Source organism: Rattus norvegicus, chromosome 5 (assembly GCF_036323735.1).
Source record: "Rattus norvegicus strain BN/NHsdMcwi chromosome 5, GRCr8, whole genome shotgun sequence".
In the NCBI taxonomy this organism is placed as follows: Eukaryota; Metazoa; Chordata; class Mammalia; order Rodentia; family Muridae; genus Rattus; species Rattus norvegicus.
This window is the reverse complement of record NC_086023.1, coordinates 127,130,461-127,155,650: the sequence shown is the minus strand read 5'-3', so window position 1 is coordinate 127,155,650 and position 25,190 is coordinate 127,130,461. Positions and strand designations below refer to the sequence as shown.

Sequence of the window (25,190 nt, the reverse complement as noted above, 5' to 3'; positions counted from 1 at the left end):
GGTCCTGTCCACTGTAGGTGGTACCACCTCCGGGGCTTGTCATCCTAGGTGATGTAAGAAAGAAGGCCGTGCCAGCCAGTCAACAGCACTCCTTCATGGTCTGGACATCAGCTTCTGCCTCCAGGTGCCTGACTTCCTTCAATGATGATCGGTGATGTGGAAGGATAGGCCAAATAACCCTCTCCTCCCCAAGTTGCTTTGGTCATGGTGTTTGGACAGCAATAGAAACCCTTACCAAGCCCGGTTTAGTGGCCCACACTAAACCCTAAGAAGGGTTGAAGAGGAAGTGAGAAGTAAAAATTGTCTGGGCTGTGAATATCGCTCAGTGCTCGAGCATATGCCCAGCATGTGTAATGTCCCCAGTTCAGTTTCCAGCACTGGTCAACCAGTAAATAAGTAAATAAGAGAGTTCCTGTTTTGAAGAATTTATTACCAGGGGAACTGCAGTGTATTATGACAGTGATCAAGGAACACTGAGGAGGGCGTTGCAGCCTAAAGAACTCTCAGTCTTTTGCACTAAGGTTGTGTGTGTGTGTGTGTGTGTGTGTGTGTGATGGAGTGACATACCAGCACAGTCTTACTCAGGGTCACTGTTGCTACGATGAAACACTGTGACCAAAAGCAACTTGGGGAGGAGGAAAGGGTTTCTTTGGCTTATATATCCTGAATCACAGTCCACTGAGGGAAGCCAAGGCAGGGACTCAAGCAGGGCATGAACCTGGAGGCAGGAGAAGATCCGGAGGCCATGGAGGGTGCTGCTTACCGCTTACCTCCCCTGGCTTGCTCACCCTGCTTTCTTATAGAACAGAAGACCACCAGCCCAGGGTGGTACTACCCACAGTAGGCTGGGCCTTGGCACAAAATAAGAAAATGCCCTACAGCCAGGCGTGGTGGCACATGCCTTTAATCTCAGCACTTGGGAGGCAGAGGCAGAGACAGAAGCAGGCAGATCTGAGTTCAAGCCTGGTCTACAGAGTGAGTTCCAGGACTGCCAGGGCTACACAGAGAAACCCTGTCTAGAAAAAACAATAAAGAAGGAAGGAGTGAGAAAGGGAGGGGGGGCATACAGACTTGCCTGCAGCCTGATCTTACACAGGCATTTTCTGACAGTTCTCTCCTTTCAGATGACTACCTTGTGTTAAACTGACATAAGCCAGCCAGCACAGAGTGATTCCTAGGGAAAGGTGGCCTTTGCTACTAGGAGGTGGGCCTGAAAAAGTGGGTTTGGCTGGAAGTCCCTGACCAGCCACAGAGGCTGGCCTTGATTAGACCTGTGACCTCCGGCTGGCCCGGACCTGAGGCAGATCACCCAGCACTGCTACAGATCCTGTCCAGTTGGCCTCCCCATCCAGACTCAGCCGCCCAGCAGTGTCTCTGCTGACGGGAAGACGCATGAACTCTAGTCAGGCTCTGTCTGCCTCTTGAGTTGTGAAACTCCTCCTCAGATGTAAAACATCTGATAATCGGTTACGAATATTAAGCGTCTCAGGATCCAGACCAGCATTTCTAAAATGTTAAACAAAGTTAAAAGGCACGATTAAAACAAAGAAGTAGGCATCGTTACTCTGATTTATTATCCTTGAACCCCACTTCCTGGTTGGTGAAGCACGGGGCCTGGTGGCGTTTGCTTAGTTCAGGCCGGTTTCCTGTTATAATGGCAAATATTACCACCCGGCAGGGGTTGTGAATGAGGTCCCTGTCACAAAGCACATGGCCTTGTTCCTTAATTGCCAGGGTGGAATTAATTTGCTCTTCCTGTTTCTCCTGTGACAGGAAGTAGATGTCCTTGAATTTCAGTTGATTAATGGAGGCCCCAGAGCAGAGTGCGCCAGCCTCTCTTGCTTTTAATCCTTATGCAACTCAAGGCCCTAATTTGATAATTTTGCTGTTTTTCAGATGGATCACCTACTGGTTGAAAATATTGAACGGGAAACGTTTCATCTCTGCTCGCGGCTCATTAACAGGCCCTACCGGAGGACGGTGCGCGCTCTGGTCTTCACATTAAAGCACCGAGCTGAGATCCGGGAGCAGGTGAAGAGCGGGACGCTGCCGGTCGGCACGTTTGTACAGACCCACAAAAAGTGACCCGAGGACGGCCCAGCGTTGGGCCCCGCTCACCATTCAAAGACTCTTTTGAGTTTGGGTGATGCGGATGTTGGCTGTGCTAGATATTCCCACGGTGCCATTCCTGCAGACGGAGCGTGGGGAGCCCTGGGAGCCTGTGGGAGCGGCTTCATTAGCTGCCTCGCGCTGGCACTGCCTGACGGGTCGAACAGGGCTGTCACTAGGAAGCGCCATCCAGTTGCCATCACCCAACACAATGGAAGGGTGACAGGTTTCACTGTGAGCTTGCCAAGGACACCTCTAAACTCCCCCATGTCAGGCAGATGAAGTTACCACTTTATTTCGCCACCCTGCAGGTAACTGAAACTCAATTACCGCTGCTCCTCACTTGGTTCCATCCCCCTGAGTTTAGACAGCTCCGATGCCTCTCAGAACTCCCCTGCCTGCTCTCTTTGCTCTACCCCAGGGGTGAGCCCACTGGAGCCCGAGACCAGCCCTGCTTGCCTTCGCTCACTTATCTGAGCCTTTCAGCTCTCCCTGGAAGACCTTCGGGGATGGGCTCCTGAGCCCCCATGCTGAGGCTTCTAATGAGGAGCTGGCCTGAAGCTTCCCTGCACCTCAGGGTTCATTTGAATACAGGCTCTGTTGAAGATGCATAATGAAATTTCTCTTGCAGTGACTTACTGCAGTAAGAAAAAAATGCATACGTGAAGATTTTCAATGAAATACATCTATACGTGCCCGCTTGGGTGATTATGTAAATGCTCTTGCTCTTTAAAAAGTAATAATAAACTGAGATATACCAAATCAAGAATGTAGCTTCCTCCTTGAAGCATCCTACAGAACCGAGCATGACGGCTCCTGCCTGTAGCCTCAGCTCTCAGGCGTCTGAGGCGAAAGGATTGCTGTGGGTTTGAGGCCAGTTTGGGCTATGGAGTGAGCACCCAGCCAGTTGGAGCTGCGTAACAAGACTCTGTTGGGGGAGCTTGGAGCAGGAAGAGGGGCATAGTGGACAGAGTAAATGGGTTAGAAGGTGCAGTTGGTAAAGTTCATGGTGGGTTGAGAATTGGAGGGAGGCCAGGTTGGTGGCGCACACCTTTCTTTTATCCTAGCCCTTCAGAAGCAGAGTTAGGTGGATCCCTGCGAGTTCAGGCCAGCCTGGTCTACATAGTGAATTCCAACTTAGCCAGTGCTGTGTAGTGAGATCCTGTCTCAAAACACACACACAAACATACGCAGAATCTGCAAAAGATGACAAGACCCGAGGAAGGCTGTAAACAAAAGTATGTGGAAGCTCACTCCGAGAGGCAGAGAGGGAGAAGAGAGTTCCAAGGAAAGGGATCACTTGCAAAGCAAGGATGGAAGGCCCCCCTTGCAAGTGGTTCTTGGTCTGAGATGAGGGGTGTGGGGATTTGAGGCTTGTAGTTCTTCTGCCCTGCCTCTTGCTCAGATGGGAATGTGCACCTGCTACCCAGGGGGGTGCAGTGGGGGAAGCTGCTCAAACAGGGAGGGGGAAGCTCGACTGCAGTTACTCTGGAGTCCAAATGAAACTATGAGCAGAACAGGTGGGGAGGTGGGGGTGGCCATGTGGGGGGCCACCGAGTTGGGTGGGAAGTGACCTCAGTGGGCCCAGGCAGCTTCTGGAGGTGAAATCCTCAGCAGAGCTCTCTTCTTCAGAGAATGTCACAGTGCTTACATGACAGAAGCTCTCAGATGGTCCTCGATGGAGCCATTCTCACACCTTTATTCCTTCCGCATAGGGTCTTATGTACATAGGGTCTTATGTACACAGGGTCTTATGTACACAGGGTCTTATGTACATAGGGTCTTATGTACATAGGGTCTTATGTACACAGGGTCTTATGTACATTTTAGGGGTGGGTTGGGGTCTGACAGCAGTGTTTCCTATTGGCTGGGTCTGGGATGTTAGGGACGCCTCACCTGCACCTATGTGACCCGATTCTCTCCATGGGGTGCTGTGGTCACCTGACAGGGGCCTGGTCAGGAACAGGTAAAGCACCTACCATCCCTCTGGTATGAGGTGCCGGAACTTCCGAAGCCACTCAGCCTTACCAAGTTTCCTGGCACGGTCCATTGCTCCACAGATAGCCATGAATACAATTTCTCTTCCTTTCAAATATTCTGTAGCACTTTAACCTGGTCTAGTTCTGAGGCCATAGCTCATGGGAGAGCGTTTGCCTAGCTTGTTCAAGGCCCTGAGTTTGTTAGATCCCCCAGTGCCACAGAACAGAGAGCCTCTACTTGTTCCCTTTTCTTTGCTGATCTCTCTTTGCAGTGATTTTGCGTGTTTGTTGTGAGATGGTCTTGCCGTGTAGCCCATACAGGCCTGAAACTTGAGCTCCCCCTGCCTCAGCCCCCTAAATGCTGGGAGGCTTTTTAATTAAACTTCATTTGTTGATTTGTGTGTTTACTGTTTGTCCCCACTTAGCAATGTTTGTGTTTTTCTCCCTTCTGAGTCTCCAGTACCAGGAACAGAGCCTGGTGCCAGTGAGGCGGCCATAGCTGTTGACTGTATAACTGAACAGCTATCTAGCTGTGGGGAAACAGGAGCAGGACCTAATCAAATCAGGGAGCGCTTCCTGGAGGAAGGGGTACCTGCATGGTTGAGGCGCATGCCCAGCAGAGAAAGCATAAAATGAAAGATCCAGAAGTAGAGGTGACTGGCAAGTGACAGGTCTAGCTGTCCCGGAGACAGCATACTAGGCAAGTGTAAAGTGTAACTTTTACTCTCCTGTTATAATTGTCTTCTCCGAGGCTTACTGCCTCCGTCTGCTAACCTAAGCCTAGTCCTGGAAGCTTCCACCCTCCTACAATCTCATCTAGGGTAGAATGTTTTCAGCCTCTGAGACTTACCGCTGAATTAGCTCACCCTTCCTAGTTCTTTCTGAGGCTGGTTCAACTCAGCTGTTCTGGGTCCAGCTTCTCTCCCTGCTAACTGGTTCAATCTGGCTTCTCTCATGGCCTCTCCTGAATTGCTCTGCTTGGCCTCATACTAACTCTGGCAGTCTGTTCTAATCTTCTGGCTCCTTCTCATTCTATGGCTCATTCTGTCTTCACCTTCGTCTAGCTTGTTTTCTCTGCAACCCGTCTCTATGAAAGTCTCCCAGTAAAACCACCTCCTTCCTTTTTCTCTCTCTACGCAGCTCTCTGAAGTAGCTTCCCTTTCCTCTCCTCACTAGAGTTGGGCAGATCCTATTGTCTCACAGCTTTCTCTGATTCGTCACTTCGTCACTCAATTAGACATCGCTTTCAAACATCCGTGCGTCCTTCTACAGACTAACTTTACCTTCATTGTTTGGGATTAAAGGTGTGTGCTAAGGACTGAGCCGCACCACAACTGGAAACAGTTTTCCCAGCAAAAAGCACCATCTCACCATGTGATCGAATATCCTGCAACAGGCAGGCTAAGGCATGGTCAGGTTGGTGGTATCTGGCTCTCAGGAGAAGTGAGGAAGGAGTGGAAATAGAAGGCCTCCTTTATAAGTAAACCCAGGAGTTCTGCTAACTTACGAGTCAGAGTAAGTTGAGAACAAATTGCTTGCTACCTACCCAAAAGACCTCAGCAGCGATAGCTGGAGGGTAAGATGGCTTTGGAGATGTCTTGGCGTTAGAGAAACAGCTGTGTTCTCAGTGGCTGTTTTCTCCTTGATGCATGAGCAGAATTTCCACGGGTGCTAATGGAGCTGCTGTGAGCTCATGGAAGGGGAGGAGGAGGCTGCAGCCAGCTCTGGCCGCTCTGACCGGGCTGCCCGCTCTCCTGCTGAGAAGTGCTTGCAGGCTCAGGTGGTTAAAAATGAAAGGGTTGCTCCCGGAAATGGATGGGGAAGTTACCTGTAAGGCTGGCTGTTCTGTGTCTAATGCGTGCGTTCAGTTGCTGAAGGACCCATACCATTAGAATCCACTCCAGAGGTTATTGGCCTTTTCCAGTGGTTAAATTGAAGTTTTAAGTCCCTGTCCTTTGGGTAGGGACTAAGTCTCCTTATTTTCATTCATTCAGTCAACAAATAAATGTGTCTTCTGTATGCCAAAGACTAGAGTGGCCCTGGGAATACAGCAATGAGCGAGATATGATTTCCACTTGAGGGGCTCTTAGTCCAGTGAGGACGAGTAAGTAAATAATTAGGATGTGGCCTATCGGGTGTTTACTGTAGACATTTGTTTTACATGTTGAGGAGGTGGGGAAGGGAATGATTAGCTACTCAGAGGAGGAAAGAGTCCCGGAAGGGTTCATCTCCACAGCAAAGCTGGAAGCTCAACCAGGGGTCTTGGCAGCACGAGGAAGCCCAGCTCTGCGCACGCAGTGCATGACTGGTTTCAGAGCAGGTAGAGAGGAGAGACGTGTGCGGCACCAGCTTCATGAGGAACTACGAAAAAAAAGGTCTCAGGGTCCTGAAACCTTAGCCAATTGGTCCTCGGGTGTGGGTGACCCAAGAAGGTTTTGAGGAAGGCAGTCAAGATAAAATGGTCCTTCTGGAAGAGAAACAAGCTTTGAAAAACCCTCTACAATTTAAGTTCTAGAGAAGAAAAAAAAAAAAAAAACAACACAAAAAAAAACTCAGATTCAGTAAATTGGAGACCTTTTTTTTTTTGACAAATGAAGTTTAGAGTTGCCCAAACAGATATCATTAGGAGTTCCGGGTTTGAAAAATAACAGAAGGCCCAGATAACTCGTTTACCGGGTTCAGTGGTGACGGGACAGGCAGCTGGTCTTTTTTCATTTATAGAATATCAGGTTCTTAAACTGGGAGCTGTCAACCTTGGTTTTCTTCCCCGGCTGCCTCGGGCCTCCGAGCTTCACCCTGAGATGGGCAATGTGTTTCGGATGCATTTATTGCAGCCACGTGGGACAAGGGTTCAGTCTGTTACCGCTCATTACTGCAATCAGAAACCATCAGCCCAGCCAGGAAAACAAGGCTGGAAAGCGTCCACTGGCGAGGGGACACAGGCTTCAGAGGAGAGTTAGCTTGACTGGATGACATGGTGTTTCCTGTCAAATTTCCCCAAAACGATATAGTTGCTGTCAGGATTATCCGTAGACTGGGTAGGCTGGTCTCCAGATCCAACAGGACCATGATGCCCAAAGTGATGCCGTTTTCCCTTCTTGTCAAAATCATTCATTTGGTGCTGAATTCTTGTGTGTCAGGTACAGAGGTCATGGGACAAAGACAGTGGACTCTAGCCTCAAGTTCACAGCCTGATGAAGGAAAATGATAAACTGACCTTCTTTTAAAAGTTGTTTAAGTCACTCTGGTTTGGAGTGTGGGCAGTGCGTGCTGCGGTTTGTGTGTGGAGGCCAGAGGACAACTTGCAAGGTTCTCTCCTTCTCCTATGTAGGTACCAGAGATTAAACAGGCCGTTGAGCGCAGAGGCAACTGCCTTTACCATACTCAGCCATCTCTCTGGTACTGAGCAGACCATTTCTTTTAAAGGCTTATGATTGTGATTTATGAGAATTCAGAAAAAAAGGCAATAAAATAATAGCCAACAAAAATATTTGTTATATCTATGTATTGGGCGACGAACGCCATGATGTGTGTGTGGAGGTCAGGGGACAACCTAGGGGAGGTGGTTCTCCCTCCCCTCTCTAAAGGTTGATTCCAAGGTGTCAGGCTTGGCAGCAACCACCTTTACCTGCTGAACCATCTCACGTGACCCAACCAACAACACTTCTAGAAGATGCTCAGCCTTGCTGGCGATCACTGATGGATACGGTCCTTAAGGGCTGGAGGCCTGGAGGTCACCACAGCTCTAAGCCACAGCTTTAGCCGCTGCCAAAGCAGAGGAATCTCAGGCGACAACAGCAAAACTTGGAGGTAGTTCTGTCTGCCTCATCTGGGCCAGCTGTGTACATCAACGTGTTCTCAGATCCCAGGTGTGTAGCCATTGGACTGTGGGAAGGAAGATCAGAAACAGTTCACATTCACATCCAACATTTATCCATATACGTTTATCGGTATACAGGTACTAGCCTGCCCCCGGGGTTGCTTGCTCCAGCCCTCTCATAATACGGTTTGCAATGACCTGTTCCACCCAGATAACATGCTGACCCAGTAGTTGGAAGACATCAGCCACCTGGGTCAGATCAGCAAAACACTGGTATATCGGAAGCATACACTGTAGAGAATGGGGAACTCGGATGAGTCAGAGGTCTGACAGCCAATGGTCACTCCTAATATTAAAACAACCCCAGGCCAGTCAGCCTCTCCAGGTTTGGCTGACACAAAGCTACCAGCTGTTATAGGAGCCCAGAACAGAAAAGGGCTCCCAAGCAGGTGCAGACTCTACTGCAAGCTGCCATGCTGGGTGAGCCATGTAAGCTGGTAGAGCCTGTGTTATCTGAGGTAGTTGGCAGGGTGAAAAATGACCTACAGAGTATTATGACAAGACTCCACGGCAAAACTGCAATGTAGCCCCTGGGGATCCAGAGGGGGAAAAAAAAATACAGCCAAGGATGACCAAGGGCACACGCCTTTAATCCCAGCACTCGGCAGGCAGAGGCAGACAGATCTCCGTGAGTTGGAGCCCACCATGGTCTACCTAGTGGTTCTAGGATAGCCAGGGTTATGTAGAACTCTCAAAACAAAGCCAAATACATCTTCTGACTGGTCAAGAATTCTGGTGGAGACAGATCATCTGACCATGGACCATCAGGTTTACCATATTACTAGATGCCAAAGCTCCTGATCACGGTTAGCCCTGATGGGAAGCTCTGAGAGCAGGAAGCTACATCTTTGACACCCAGTTGATCTAGTTGGCCTCTTGATACACCTTCCCCAGTTAGTAAGTAGACAAGGATCTGAGCTCAGCTGATAAAAAATGTTTACTGCTCTTCCAGAGGACCAGAGTTCTGTTCCCAGCACCATAGATACCTCCCAACACCTGTAACTCCAGCTCCAGGGGATTCAATATCCTCTTCAGGCCTCAGTGGGGACCAGCACACACATGGCATGTATTCACACAGACACACAAACACACAGACATGTACAGAGAGAGAGAGGGAGGGAAGGAGAAGAGGGGGAGAGAGAAGAGTGGGGGGATAAAAGTAAGTCCTAAAGGTTAAGAGGCCATGGCCTGAGCAGGATGTGTGAGTGCGGGCTCTGATAACTTCAGGGCGGATAGTCTGTAGCTCACGTCTCCATGTAAGTCCTGGAGGCCTGAAGAAGGGAGCAAAGGAGACCAGCTAGAGCAGGTTTCCCTACTGTAGCGGGGAGCATCTGCTGTGACCTCAGGAGCAGCCACAGTGATGGATGGAGGTTTTAGTCTGACCCACCAGCTTGTACCTCCCCCTGGAAGAGGCCCAAGGGAAATGAAACCAAGAGCTGGAGTGGAGGCCTATGCTGAAGCTGTGTGGTACAGCATGTGCTTAGTATGCACAGACCCTAGGGCAACAAACAACACCAAGAACCGAAGAGAGCAGCTCAGGGTATGGCTGCATCTGCCACTCTCCAGCACATTCTCATGGGCAGGCCCTCAGCCAGACTGTCCTCGGAATGCCCTCTGCAGAAGGGAGCCACCTCACCCAAGGATGCACCCATTTCCCAAGACAGGTCATTGAGGCCTGCAGCAGCCTGTCCCCACCACCCCTCTCCGGATGACTCAGGAGGAGCCTGAGTCACGCACAAGTCACAGCGTGGTGACTGGGGTCCGATGGCATCCCCTCTTGAACCCTGAGAGTAACCTCCAGAACTTCCTGCCTGCTGCTGTATGAGTCCACTCTCCAGAGAACCGGACCTAGTAGCAACTCTAGAAAAGGGGTCAGGAAGAAATTTTAAGGGACAGATACTAAATCCTTTACACTCAGTCTCTCCTCTGCCGCTGAGGTACCAAGGCAGTCATAGAGAATGTGTAAGTGTATGCAGCTGTGTCCAACAACCTTATTTACAGAAACAAGTGCTGGGCTGCACTTGGGGAATAGGCCTTACTCTGCCAAGCCTTGCTCTAGGAAATATTTCTCCCCGTGTACAAACAACTCCCTACAAAGAATTTAGCAATCCCAGGACTCAAGAGTCAGAGGCACGTGAATCCCTTCGAGTTTGAGGCCAATCTGTCTACAAAGCAAGTTTCAGGACAGCCAGGGCTACACAGAGAAACTATGTCTCAAAAACAAAAACAAAAACAAAGAAAAAAAAGTCAATATAAAAAAAATCATGAGCTGGAAGGATGGCTCAACGATTAAGAGAGCTAACCTGCTCTTCCAGAAGACCCAGGTTCAATTCCCAGCACCCAAATGGCAGCTCAGAACTGTAATTCCAGTCCCAGGGGATCTGACACTCTCACTCAGATATACCCAGGTCAACATCAATGCACACGGTAAATAAATACACAAATAAATAGATAAATGAAGTGTGTGTGTGTGTTTAGGTCAGAGGACAACTTCCAGTAGTCATTTCTCTCCTTCCACCATGTGACTCTAAGGGAGCACCTCAGGTCATGGGACTTGGCCGTAAGCACATTCATCCACTGGGCATCTCAGTCAGCCTCCTACATGTTTTGTCGAGAGGAAAAGCCTACTGTTGGTATACTGCTATTAGCTGAAGCCCTCACTTTGCTGGTAATGTTCCCTCTCTAATCCAGGATTTGGACCAGGGTTGTCTGCACTCAGTCTTCGACGCCTCTGCAGACGCCTTTGCCCTGGAGCAGGTTCCAACTTTTCTTGTTCCTACAGCCTTTCCAGCCCTGAGCAGCATTAGCCAGTCACTCGGTCACTCGCAGATGGCCCCTCAGTCTGGTTTGAATGAGAATTTGCTCCTTGCTAGGTTGGGATTACTGAGGGTGAAAATAGCACCACAAAGGTCCCTTTTCACCACAGCCCATCAGGGCCACCCGCAATGGTAGGAGCCTCTCTGTCTGAGGAGGGTTCCCTCAGGACTGTTTCCCTCTCTGACTTAGGGGCAAGTCCCTAGCACCACATTGTTTTCCCCAGCCAGAGAATGGAGGTGGGTGTAACCCACATCCTGGAGTGCTTCTCAGGTCTGAGTCTCCTCTGAGGAAGACCTGTCCCTCCCCCATGGATCTAGTCATATCAACATGGAGTCATGGTTGTTTTGTACATTGAGCTATAATCCAGGCTACTTGTTTTTCACAGTGGAGCTTTGTATTCCTCAGTGACCACGAAGGCTAAGTTCTGTGCAGGCTTCTCCCTCCCTGTGACTATGAGGAGATGCTCACAGATGCCCAGCAACCTCACACAAGCGATTTTGACTCTCAGGCCTCCATTCCCTAACTAGAAAGTCAACTTAATGAAATGTTCTAGAGCAGCAGTTCTGAACCCGTGGGTTGCAACGTCTTTGGGAAGTCGAGTATCTGATAACCTGCGTATCGGATATTTACATTACGATTTATAACAGTAGCAAAATTACAGTTATGAAGCAGCAATGAAATAATTTAATGGCTGGGGCTCACGACGACATGAACTGTATTAAAGGATGGCAACATTAGGAAGGCTGAGAACCTCTGCTCTAGGGTAAAGAAGGGGCTGGCATTTGTGTATTTCTAAATCTCTGGGCATTTCATTGCCTGAAAGAGACCTTACATCTTTTTTTTTTAAAGATTTATTCATTTATTATATATAAGTACACTGTAGCTGTCTTCAGACACACCAGAAGAGGGCATCGGATCTCTTTACAGATGGTTGTGAGCCACCATGTGGTTGCTGGGAATTGAACTCAGGACCTCTGGAAGAGCAGTCGGGTGCTCTTAACCACTGAGCCATTTCTCCAGCCCAAGACCTTACATCTTTAATGTCTATATTTATGCTGGAAAATGACCTCGGAGCTACTAGCTCTTGAGAACATGCTATGAACACAATCTACATTTGTTTCCCATCTCAACCCCAGCAAGCATTCCTTTCCTGTTCTTCCACCCTCTCCCGGTAGGAGTTCGTTCTCCTCCTCTTCTTCACCCTTTTCTCCAGAGACTAGACCAAGTGCCTACTGCCCTACTCAGTGTCCTTCTCGAACCTCTCACTGTCTGCCCCCTCTCTTACTGAAAGTCTGTAAACTGATAGTGTTCTCCTAACGTCACATGCTGAAGTCTCACCTTTCTGTGCTTCAAAGTTGACTGCATTTGAAAAGGGCCTGGGAAGGGGTAACCAGGGCAGACTGAGGTCTTAGGCAAATGCCGTGCTCCAGTATGATGCCACTGTTACAGAAAGGCTTGAGGACACGGGCTACACAGAGACCTTGTGGAAACCACAGCAAGGCCATGGCTCTGTGCAAAGCAGAGCAAGGCCTCCAGGGAAATTTATTCTGTCATTGAAGCCAACAGTGAGGGGAGATGGTTCAGTCACTAGTCAAGTGTTTGCCACACACGCGTGAGGGCATTTATGGGTTTTTGTTTGTTTGTTTGCTTGTTTGTTTTGTTTTTAAAGCCCTGTCCTTTTAATCTCTGCACTGGGGAAGCAGAGATGGGGGACACCAAGGGTAGAGCTGAATTAATGAGCTGAGGTTCAGTGAGAGTCTTGGGTGAAAAATAGACAATTACAGAGGAAGACACCCAATGACCTCTGGCCACCCAGGCTCACACATGTGCCCACACCCCCACACATACTCATACATGAATGCATACATACATGTACACCACACACAACAACAATAGAATAAAAGAGAAAAAAATCAGCCAGCAGTGTGCTATGTCAATCCTGCTGGAGATAAATGCATCCTCTCACGAGTGACAGTGCTTATGGGACATCTCTTTCCTCTATACCAAGCCACATGACAGTCCCAGCCCTCAGAGATGACCCAAGTCACTGTACCACAGCAATGTGAGGTAACTGAGGATGCCAGGAAGACTGGATGCAGGCGGAAGAGTGGCTTCCTTAAGCCTGCTCTGCCTGGACCAACAAAGGCCTTAACCGCTGGGCCGTTAGTTTCTCCACATGGTGGCTCACAGTCATCTGTAACTTCAGTTCCAGGGGATCTGATGCCCTCTGATGCCCTCTTCTGACCTCTGCAGTCACTGAACAGTGTGTGTGTGTGTGTGTGTGTGTGTGTGTGTGTGTGTGTGTGTGTGTGTGTGTGAGAGAGAGAGAGAGAGAGAGAGAGAGAGAGAGAGAGAGAGATGCGTATAAAACAAATTAAGGAAGATCCAGCATTTGAGAAGGCAAGATGGCTCAGCAGGCACTTACCACACAAACCTTCTGACCTGAGCTCAATGCCCAGAGCCCACACAAAGACAGAAGTGAAAACCAAATCCACAAAGCTTTTCTCTGACTTCCAAACACATATGATGGCACATGCAGCCCTTCACACACTAACATGATAGATAATAGATGGTTGATAGGTAGATGATAGATAGATAAATGATAGATAGATAGGTGATTGATAGATAGATAGATAGATGATACATAGATGATACATAGATAGATAGATAGTAGATGATTGATAGATAGATGATACATAGATAGATGATACATAGATAGATGATAGATAGATGATAGATAGATAGATAGATAGATAGATAGATAGATAGATAGATAGATAGATAGATGACAGATATTAGGAAACTCCTAGTAATGGATCAAGGGCTGATGATGATGGCACTTGCAGCACCTCAAGCCTTTACCTGCTCTTCCACCCCAGTGTGAAGCTCTCCCAGGCAGGAACTGTCTGACTGACTGACTTCTCCACTACAGCAGAATCTTGTACAGGCAGGAGCGCCACACACCTGAGTGAATGTGTGGATTAGGGAGCCAGGCTGGACTCAGGCCACATCCTTCCTCGGCCCTGGCTTCATTTTCCCTCCTAGGACATAATGCGGCCTGAACTCCCCAGAGTAACTTATTTATTCCTCCTTACAGATGTGTGTGTGTGTCTGTGTGTGTGTGAGTGTGTGAGTATGTGTGTGTGTCTGTGTGTGTTTGTGTGTCTGTGTGTCTGTGTGTGTGTTTGTGTGTCTGTGTGTCTGTGTGTGTTTGTGTGTCTGTGTGTGTGTTTGTGGATGTGTCTGTGTGTCTGTGTGTTTGTGGATGTGTCTGTGTGTGTGTCTGTGTGTTTGTGTGTGTGTCTGTGTGTGTGTTTGTGTGTCTATGTGTGTGTTTGTGTGTCTGTGTGTGTGTGTTTGTGTCTGTGTGTCTATGTGTGTGTCTGTGTGTGTTTGTGTGTATGTCTGTGTGTCTGTGTGTGTTTGTCTGTGTTTGTGTGTATGTGTGTGTTTGTGTGTCTGTGTGTGTTTGTGTGTCTGTATGTGTCTGTGTGTGTGTTTGTGTGTCTGTGTGTTTGTGTGTTTGTGTGTGTCTGTGTGTCTGTGTGTATGTGTGTGTCTGTGTGTGTGTGTGTGTGTGTGTGTGTGTATGTGTACGTGAGTGTGTGTAGAAACCTTGAGCACCTCTCTTCCCCAGATCACCGTGCCTTAGCCCCATGTGGCTCAGCAGGGCCCATTGCACTGAATGAAGTTTGGGTGAGCACTGGTGGCCCAGCCTGCCTCCAGGTGGCTCACAAGGTTTCAGACACAGGCTGTCCTGGAGGACCCGGCGGATCTGCTGACAGATGGTGTGGAGCAGGAGTGGAAGAAGCTTCATTAGTCTGAGTGGCTTTGGTGGGAATGGGATTAGCATAAGCACCCTGGGGGCAAGTGGATAAGGCAAAGCTTCTTTAGTTACACTCAGATTTTGTTCTCTGCCACAGTCCACAGCCCTCTGATAACTGGTTAGTCCAGCTCTTGGCTTAGATGCGGCTGGGACAGCATAGGGCAGACTGGGAAGGGTTCGTCTATACCGTGACCTCCTAAATGGCCTTGCTAACCCTCTGTCCATCTGTCCGGCACCCATCTGTCCGGCACCAGGCCAAAGCCCAGCAAACAAGCAGCGTTATCATCATTTGGAACAAGAAAAGCTAACGGCTCAGAACAGAGTGATGTGCCTGAGGTGACACAGCAGGAGGCTGCAGAGAAGGGTTCAAAGCTGGCAGGGGGACGGGCTGTAGGGCCCTTTGTACCCTTGGGGCGGGGGCGGGGGGAACAGCCACTATCTCCACAAAGCCAGCTAGCTAGGTGCTGGCTGCTCAACTGAGTCACTAGGAGATAGTGGAGCTGGCCCTTATCCTCTGCGCTCTCTCTCTCCAGCCCTCAGGAGGAGCAGTTAGCTTTTCTGAAGAGTTCCTTCCAACAAAGACACAGGTCTGAACAATCTGTTTGTAACAATGTGTGTGTGTGTGTGTGTGTGTGTGTGTGTGTGTGTGTGTGTGTGTGTGTGTGTGTATGTTTAAAAAGGCTAAACTTATATCCTGGCTAAGTATCAGAATTGAACTAAGCACATATTACACCTTATCTTAGTTTCTGAAATTTCACTAATTTATCAGAATAAAGAACTTCCTACAGCTGGGTGTCAGCCTTTAACCCCAGGACTCAGGAGGCAGAGGCAGGCAGATTTCTGTAAGTTCGAGGCCAGCCTGGTTTACAGAGTGAGTTCCAGAACAGCTAGGGCTTCACAGAGAAACCCTGTCTCAAAGAAAACAAAAACAAAAATAAACACAAACCAAAAAACCTCCCTACATGTCTTAAAGACTACAAAAAGATATGATCTCCCTCTCTTCCTCCCTCCCTCTGCAGCTCTTCCCCTCCCCTCCCCAGGATTCTTGGGGGTCATGGTATCTGGGAGCATGGAGGGAAATCACTCTGTCAACTCAACAGGTTCGGGACCCACTGAATGAAGTGAGCAAGGCCCGTGGTTAGTAGCAAAGCCTGGCTGTGTCACATTGCTTTTAATGCTCAGAGTAAATCACACAGCCCTTCGGAAAGCAGCTGGCCTCATTCTCACCTCCCATCTGTTCATTTCTGTCCCTCCCACACACCCACACAGCAGCCTGCACAGGGGGAGGGGGAGAGCCCAGGCCAACCTAAAAGTCTTTATGTCGCCCAGACCTATCTCAAAGTTGTCATCTTTCTGCCAATTCCAAGTGTTGGGGTTACAGGTACACCATCATGCCAGCTCCACCATCCTTGTTCTTTACAAGTCTGCAGAGACCATTTCTCAGCTCTCTCCTAAGAACACCTTCTGGAAGGAAGGAAGTCATGACCTGGAGGATACTAAGCCAGAGCCTGGAGTGCAGTAGGCTCGTATTCAGTGACGTCTGCTCCCAGCCAGCATCTGCACTGGACCCAGCAAGCTGATCTCATGCTATCTCTCTATTGACAAGCATTGTCGATTGGAGCCCTCCACTGAGTGTCTCAACCCCAGGGAACGCCATTGTCAGCTCCCCTTGCTGTCCGCATGAGTTCCCTAGACAGGCTGTCCCCAATCTCAGGAAGAGCAGAATAATCTATCTCTCCGGCTGCTTCCCAACTGGGATTTACAGCTGAGCCTGTCACCATGGTCCTGAAGGCTCAATTACAGATCTGTACTCTGGGGCAGGGACCTGCCAGGATTTGCCAAGTAGGCCTAAGGGAAAGCCACAGGTCCTGTCAAACCTGGGACCCCCAGAGAGCACAAGGCCACAGGGTTATCACTCTGTGTTCGGCTGACTCCCTTGTCATACTTGAGGAAACTGAGGTCAAACAGGGAAGGGGGAGGGGCACTTTTAGAGCTTCTGCCCCAAAAGCAGGCCCAGCCTGGAGTCTAATGTGGGACTTTGTGCCATCAAGGGTATTTGGTGTACTACTCCTGAGTTATGACTTCGATATCACCAACATAGGCTTCTTTATGTGGTGAGAATGTCTGCTTGGGACCATGCTTTGAGACTGAGGTAGAAAGTAAAATACTGCACTTCTGCTGACAAAGACAGCAATCTGTCCCCAAACACACTAGCAATGAATACTGGCACAGCCTGAACACGGAGTCGCAGACTCAGTCATCTCCGATTACAAAATGGAATCCCGCTGTTGTTCCTAAAGAGATTTCTCTCCTCAGAGGTCTCCCGAGTCTCTGGGCGAGCCTCAAAATGGCCTTGCGATTGTAGATGTCCAGTCATCCTCTCCAGGTCCTCAACCAACAAGACTGGTGGGTGGCGCCATGCTGGTGCCTCCGTTGGTTGCCACAGAAAAACCATGGACATGTCCTGGGACTCCAAACCACCTCCTCTTCTCCACACTGGACTATTCAGGAGCCACAGGGAGCTAGGTTGGGTGCCTTGACTCCCTAAGTCCTAGGGTGGAACAGGGAGTGGAGCCTCCCCAAGTGGACCAAATGCTTATCAGTGACGGTCCAGTCAAGTCACCTCCCGTCTCTGAATCTGGACATCCTGTGTGACAGTGACATTGAGGTGATGATGCCCACTGGGGAGGGGATCAAACAAAGTCACACGGACACAACACCTGACAGATAGCAGGTCTTGGTGCACACAAGCCACCACTGTCACCAGTTAATACAACAGGGTTTGAAACAAGTGGCTTATATGAGAGGTGACTAGACTCTTCATGGATGTGAAAGGCCAGCAAAGGGGCTGCCATCCATCAAGTTCCTGCCATCACCAGCCAGGCTCAGTCTCACAGAGGAATTCTGGGTCATAGCACAGAACATGCCTCAAAGCTGTCTCTGCCAGGTGGTGAGGAAGCCAGGCCATGCATCTGACAGTCACTGCCTAGGATCTACTGCAGGAGGATGGATGTCAGCTCCCTGGTATCTTTCCTGTGTGCACAGGGCTTTGAGAGCCATAGAAAGTCTTCAGGGAGAGTGTGGCAGGGTTGGCACATGGAAGACGTCAGCTCACTATGCTGAGAAATGACACACCCTAAGGGATAGAGCAGGGACTGCCAGTCTTTAACCCCAACACTGAACTTCCTGTCTTTTGGAAGATGGGAGATGAGAAGGATCTCTAAGGGCTGAAGGACTGGAGAAAAGGGCAGAGATTGCTTGGGATCTGCTAATATCACCTTCCCACTGACCATGTGACCTTGCTCCGTGCCACTTCTGGTGGGGTTTCCTTTCCTGGCAAGCAGGGAGTCCGGCTGGCTATCAGATGTTCCTTATGTCCTGGCTTCTTCATCTGAGCCTTGAAGCATATCTCGAAGGCAGAGCCTGTGAGCTTCTCCCTTGAAAGCCAAGGATATTCAAGCTCCAGAGGGAAGTGACAGGACCAGTGGGTGGGTCTCGCCCGTGTCGAAGGCATCACTTGATCCATGCAGAAAAGAGGATCTTGGGTTTTCACCAGACGCCCACTAAATCAGAAACTCTGGATGAGACCAGCGCTCCGTGCCCTGCAAACCCCGTGGGGAGCTCTGTCTCAGGCCTGCTCAGGTGTGAGTCCAAGGCCAGGTGGGATGGAAACTTCTCTCGTGTCTCCCAAACCATCTCTCCTAGCTGCAAGGCCAGCCTAGATTTCACATCTCTCAGAGTCTCGCAGCTTCCCTCACATGTCTGCTGCGTCCATCTGCTGCATCTGCGGCTTACGAAAAAAGTCTCAGCTTAGGAGAGAGAAAGAAAATTATTCTGGAGTCCTAACGGCTCTGGCAGAGCAGCTGGAAGCTTCTCGCCATCCCTGCTCCACCTACCTACTTCCCAGAGGCACCTAATACGGGTGTGGGATGTGGGGGTGTGGGGTGGGGAGTGGGGAGTGGGTGTGGGGTGAGATGTGGGGTGTGGGGTGTGGAGTGTGGGGGTGTGGGGTGTGGGGGTGTGGAGTGTGGGGATGTGGGGGTGTGGGGAGTGGGGTGTGGGGGTGTGGGGTGTGGGGTGTGGGGTGTGGGGAGTGGGGTGTGGGGTGTGTGTGGGTGTGGAGTGTGGGGAGTGGGGTGTGGGGGTGTGGGGTGTGGGGTGTGGGGATGTGGGGGTGTGGGGAGTGGGGTGTGGGGGTGTGGGGTGTGGGGGTGTGGGGTGTGGGGGTGTGGAGTGTGGGGATGTGGGGGTGTGGGGAGTAGGGTGTGGGGGTGTGGGGTGTGGGGTATGGGGTGTGGGGAGTGGGGTGTGGGGTGTGTGTGGGTGTGGAGTGTGGGGAGTGGGGTGTGGGGTGTGGGGTGTGGGAGTGTGGAGTGTGGGGTGTGGGGTGTGGGGCTGTGGGGAATGGGTGTGGGAGGTGTAGGGGTGGGGGTTTGGGGGTGGGGAGTAGGTGTGGGGAGTGGGTGTGGGGTGTGGAGTGTGGGGTGTGGGTGTGGGTGTGGGGTGTGGAGTGTGGGGTGTGGGTGTGGGTGTGGGTGTGGGGTGTGGGGTGGGTGGGTGTGGGGTGTGGAGTGTGGGGTGTGGGTGTGGGTGTGGAGTGTGGGGTGTGGGTGTGGGTGTGGGGTGTGGGGTGTGGGGTGTGGGAGTGTAGAGTGTGGGGTGTGGGGTGTGGGGTGTGGGGTGTGGAGTGGGTGGGTGTGGGGCTGTGGGAATGTAGAGTGTGGGGGTGTGGGGTGTGGGGTGTGGGGTGTGGGTGTGGGGTGTGGGGTGTGGGAGTGTAGAGTGTGGGGTGTGGGGTGTGGGGTGTGGGGTGTGGAGTGGGTGGGTGTGGGGCTGTGGGAATGTAGAGTGTGGGGGTGTGGGGTGTGGGGTGTGGGGTGTGGGGAGTGGGTGTGGGGTGTGGGGTGTGGGGTGTGGGGTGTGGGGAGTGGGTGTGGGGTGTGGGGTGTGGGGTGTGGGGTGTGGGAGTGTAGAGTGTGGGGTATGGGGTGTGGGGTGTGGGGTGTGGAGTGGGTGGGTGTGGGGCTGTGGGAATGTAGAGTGTGGGGGTGTGGGGTGTGGGGTGTGGGGTGTGTGGTGTGGGGAATAGGTGTGGGGTGTGGAGTGGGTGGGTGTGGGGTGTGGGGTGTGGGAGGGTAGAGGGTGGGGGCTTCTTGTCAGCACTTCCTGAGGTGGGAGCTTTCCCTCTACAGGCCCCACGGGCTCTGGGTCACAGCAGTCAATAGGCTGGACCTGTGAAGGGAGGATATAACCTCCGAGAAGCTGGCTGCTCAGTAAATGTCTGAGAGGAGGGATACCTCAGGAGAGGCCACTGAGCCAGACCTCAAAAGGCTCAAAAGCTTTCTGGCACTCTCACACCACATTCTTCTGTGACTGCTCTTGGAGTCACTCCACTGTTGTGTCATTCTGGGCGCTGAGTGACATTTCGAATCATGATTCCTGGTCTGCCCCAGGTTTATGCTAGGGTGCAGAAGAGGGAGTGGGACTTACTGCTGTCTCTGAGCCACCCTCTGAGAGTCACCGGAGGCAGCAGTCTGGCACCTCCAGTTCTCAGCCCCCAGCTTCTGCACTGGCTCCCAGGTGATCGGATCAGCTTCTCCAGGTCCAGGTTCCTCAGCATGGCTCCAGGGTTCCTTCCTATCCTAGCTCTCAGCCTCTCCCTCACCCACCATACCCTTTGATGGAGAACCTTACCTCTGAAAGATAAAGTACCACGACAGAGACACAAGAGGCATCAAACGTGAGCCTGTGACACCCAAATGTTCACCATGAATGGATGAGCAATTCGCTGTGTACAGACCAACAGGACAGGGATCGTCTAAACAATGGTTTGACTTCTGCCTCTTCAGTGTTGTGACAATATAGAAGTGATACTGCGACCCAGAGAGATGGCTCAGTAGTTTAAGACTGAGCACTGACTGTTCTTACACTAGGCCTGAGTTCGGTTCCCAGCCATCTATGTTGGGTGACTCACAACTGCTTGTAAACACCAGCTGCAGGAGATCTGACACCTTCTTCTGTCCTCTGAGGGCAATGACATTCATGTGTGTGTGTGTGTGAGCACACACACACACACACACACACACACACAAAGGCACACACAAAGGCACACATAATCAAAAATAAAATAAAACCTTTTTTTTTTTTAAGTGATATTCAGGGGTTGGGGATTTAGCTCAGGGGTAGAGCGCTTGCCTAGCAAGCGCAAGGCCCTGGGTTCGGTCCCCAGCTCCGATAAAAAGAAAAGAAAAAAAAAGTGATATTCAGCAGAAACTTTCCATTGACATTTGAGTCTGGTCTTTGCTAGGCTGGTGACATACAGTCCAATGCTTTCTCAATGTGCTGGGCAGCATGGGCAAGCCCCAGCCCCCAGACAGCCATATGGAGAACCTCAGCTCTGTCTGGTACGTTAGGTGTGTTTAATGTGCTGTGTATTCAACTTTCATAGGTTTATCTGTTATAACCTACCACAAGTGAGTGAACATCTGTATTATTCATTCATAAAAAAGAAATTTTAATTTTTTAATTTTTCACATGCATGTATTATCTGTGCATGTATGTTTGCATGTGTGTGTATACTTGTGTGGAGACCTGAGGTTGACATAGATAGTTTTCCTTGGCTACTCTCCACCTTATTCATTGAGGTAGGCCTCTCAATAGAAGCCGGAGCCTGCCTATACACTCACTAGTCTAGGTAGCTGGCTTGCTCAGGAGAGCCCACCCTCCAACCCCACCTGGCCACGCCCACCTGGCCTTTACACAGGTTCTGGGGATCCAAACTCCAGTCCTCACACATACACAGCAGGCTCTTTACTCACTGAGCTATTTCTGCAGCCCCAGGAATGATTTCTTTTTAAGGACATGGTCTCCCAATGTCACCCAGACTGGCCTTGAACTGGAATCTGTTTTACTTCCTGAGTGCAGGCATTACAGATGTGCATCCTACCACACTGAGGTGAAGGGGTTGGTTTGTTTTATTTACTTCAGTGTGGGTGACTGGACTCAGGTCCTTGAGCGTGCTGGGCAAATGCTCTCTACCCTTGAGCTACACAGATTGGGACCCAAGTAATAATACTACCGTGTAGATGAACCTCAAACGCATTTCATCAAAATAGCCAGGCACAAAAGGCCATATGGTGTATGATTCTAATTATATGAAATGTCTAGAACTGATAAACCCATAGAAAGAGAATAACTGATAGTTTCTGGGGAAAAAGGGGGGATTACTTAATGAGTAAAAGGTTTGCTTTGGTATGATAATGGTGTTGGGTCACTAGACAGAGATGTTGCTTCCCACACAGTGTGCTGGGTCGCTAAGTGCTACTAAACTGAGCACTTTAAAATAGTTATAGGGACCCACACCAACAATGCCAGCACTCAGGAAGCTGAGGCAGGAGGATATAGAGTTTGAGGCCATCCTGGGCTATAGAGAAAGACTTTATCTCAATATGAAATAAATAGGATAAAATGTCAATAAATAACACGTAAAAGCATGTTATGTGAGTTTCAGCTCAGCCAGCTGCACTGACCTTGTCAGCTCCTGCCCAGTTCCCTGCAATGACTCCATTACGGTCCAGCTCCCTGGGTTGGCACTACAGGCTTTTGGGGCCCAGACCCCCATCATTTCTCAGTTTCACTCCCACTCTCCGTCCATGCTCTTGAGGACCGCCAGCTCAGCATACCCAGCAATCATTAATGCTTCTGGGCCTTTGCACATTCTGTTCCCTCTGTGTAAGGCATTTCCCACTTATCCAACCCCATGTGAAACTCAAGAGGAAGAAAGACCAAAGTGTGGATGCTTCAGTCCTTCTTAGAAGGGGGAACAAAAATAGTCACAGGAGGAAATACGGAAACAAAGTGTGGAGCAGAGACTGAAGGAAAGGCCATCCAGAGACTGCCCCACCTGGGGATCCATCCCATATACATACAACCACCAAACCCAGACAATATTGTGGATGCCAAGAAGTACATGCTGACAGGAGCCTGATATAGCTCTCTCCTGAGAGGCTCTTCCAGAGCCTGACAAATACAGAAGCAGATGCTCACAGCCAACCACTAAACCGAGAACAGGGTCCCCAATGGAGAAGTTAGAGAAAGGACTGAAGGAGCTCAAGGGGTTTGCAACCCCATAAGAAGAACAACAATATCAACCAACCAGATCCCCCAGAGCTCCCAGAAACTAAACCACCCTCCAGTGACTACACATGGAGGGACCCAAGACTCCAGCTGCATGTGTAGCAGAGGATGGCCTTGTCAGGGATCAATGGGAGGAGAAGCCCTTGGTTCTGTCAAGGCTCAATGCCACAGTGTAGGGGAATGCCAGGGCGGGAAGATGGGAGTGGATGGGTGGGTGGTTGGGGGAGTACACTCATTGAAGCAGGGGGAGGGGGATGGGGTAGTGGGTTTCTGGAGGGGAAACCGGGAAAGTGGATAATATTTGAAATGTAAATAAGGAAAATATCCAATAAAAGAAAAAAAAGATATGCTTAGCGATTTTTCTCTCTGGGAAGTCTTTTTGGTCACCTCTCCCGTCACTGGACTCCCTGCCCTTCACATCCCCCAGGCTGGATGAACTCAGAACAAGGACTGGAGGTAGTGAGGACGAGGAAGGCTGATGCAGCAGGGGTGAGAGGAAAAGGAGTCAGATGCAAAGACAGGGAGCTATACTGGGTCCCCTAGGCCATCCTCCCATCCCTTCTGAGGGTAGCTGGCTGCCTTCCAGTGGTGCCGTTTACCTCTCCTGGTGGCCCACAAGGTGGTGCTGTGTCCACCCCTAGCCCAGGCCTCTGCCTGGTAGGACTGGAGAGTACAGCTCAGTTCCTCGAGCCTGGCCCTCTGTTTGACTCAGCACACAGGAACACAGTTGAGGATGTGCTTGCTTTTCTCTCTCAGACTCACTCTCCTTCCTCCCAGACCCCTGGGTACCCCAACAGCATGACAGTCAGGGCCAGAGGGGCCAGTGGGGCCAGAGGGAGATTGAACTCAGGACCTTCTAGAAAGAAGGTGTGCACACATATATGCAGCCATATACACACAAACACACATATGCAGACACATACATACGTGCACAGAAAACCCTGCATATGGGTGCACCTGCACACTGGGTGCAGCCTCTCTTTCTCTCTGCTTCTGCTGCACTCCCATGGAAGGTCTCAAGTGAGGTATGTGGGAAATGGAGTAAACAGAAACAGGCCAAGCCTACAGGCAGTGCATTGAGAATGACATGGGACATCCAAACATGTGCGAACACACCCTAACAAGCACTTGGCCCTGACACCTTTGCCCTGTCCCACACTGCCGGGCTATGCTTATACACAGCAGTGAGAGGCACACAGCCACATGCCTGCTTCCGCCACAAGGCTGGCCTGAGCACCTGCCACCCAGTAGACCTCCTACTCAGTGTCCCTACTGTCCCACAGCTGAGGAGGAGGGTCAGTTCCAGGTAGGGGCCCTCAAACTGACACACGGGTACCTAGCAACTCCAAGCTCTGTTGTGCCTGGGAGTGTGCGCTTGTATCCACTGACACCCCTCTCCTGGTTCCAGTTCCATTGCCCCGGCTGTGTGAGCAATGACAGCCCTCACTGTGACTGATTGCCTAAGGCCAGATTGCCCCCCATCTACCAGCTGGGGCACGAGGGACACTGGAGAGACTTGGGCAATGAGGGGCATTCTGGGAAGACACTTTTAACTCAGAACTCTGTTTCTAACTCTGATGCCTCCCCTACCACAGCCATGAATCAATCTCTCTCTCTCTCTCTCTCTCTCTCTCTCTCTCTCTCTCTCTCTCTCTCTGTGTGTGTGTGTGTGTGTGTGTGTGTGTGTGCGTGCTCGAGTGTGTATGTGCGTGTAGAGGTTGACACTGAGTGTCTTAAATCACTCTCCACTGCATTTTTCCAGACAGGGCCTCCGGATGAGCCCAGAGCTCACCGATCGGCTAGAGTAGTTCACCAGCAAAGCCCAGGGACCCTCCTGCCTTTGCCTTCTCTGCACTGGGATTACAGGCATGCACCCCATAGTCAGGTCTTTAAGGTGGGTTCTAAGGGGTCAAACTTGGCTTATGTGGCAAACCCTTTGCCAGCTGAGCCATCTCAACAGCTCCATTCATTAATTTGCAGCCTCCCAGTACTGTGCTAGGCTCAACAGCAAGCCAGTGAGCTATACATGGCCCCCCACACTCTCTGTAGATTCCTATGATGGGGGACGGCAGATCTGAACACCGACAGTGAAGCAGAGGCTGCTCAGAGATGGAACAAAGGTGAAGAAGCCCTGACTAGTGACCGTTCATGCAATAGCCTCAGTGAAGCCCTCTGTTCCCTACTGCCCACTGCCTCACTGCCTCTGGGCCTCTGCTTACACACACACCCCTGCCTCTGAGAGCACCCCTGCCTGCCTGTGACTGCTGTCTGCCTCTGAAAGACCACCCTATTAGTGCCTTCAGGCCACTCGGATCTTGTGACTCTTCGGCCATGACACTGGTCAGCTGGAGCCATCTAACCAATGGCCAGTGGCTGTTCTCCCGAGGCCTCATGTCCCTGACCCTAAATCTATCACTAACTGCTCTGTGTCCTCAAGCCCGTA

The 25,190-nt window shown here is 50.5% G+C and overlaps 1 protein-coding gene across 2 annotated transcripts in view; it reads left to right on the top strand.

Annotated features, from left to right (window-relative positions):
- Tceanc2 (transcription elongation factor A N-terminal and central domain containing 2) overlaps positions 1 to 2,875 on the top strand; it is a 44,630-nt gene extending 41,755 nt beyond the window's left edge. The window contains exon 5 of one of the 2 annotated variants that reach the window (NM_001014260.2): positions 1,897 to 2,875. In NM_001014260.2, coding sequence (NP_001014282.1) covers positions 1,897 to 2,085 — 189 coding nt within the window. In that variant the 3' untranslated portion in view covers positions 2,086 to 2,875. The remainder of the gene's footprint in view (positions 1 to 1,896) is intronic. The other variant, XM_039110461.2, reaches the window with a different exon arrangement.
- The last annotated feature ends 22,315 nt before the right edge of the window (positions 2,876 to 25,190 follow it).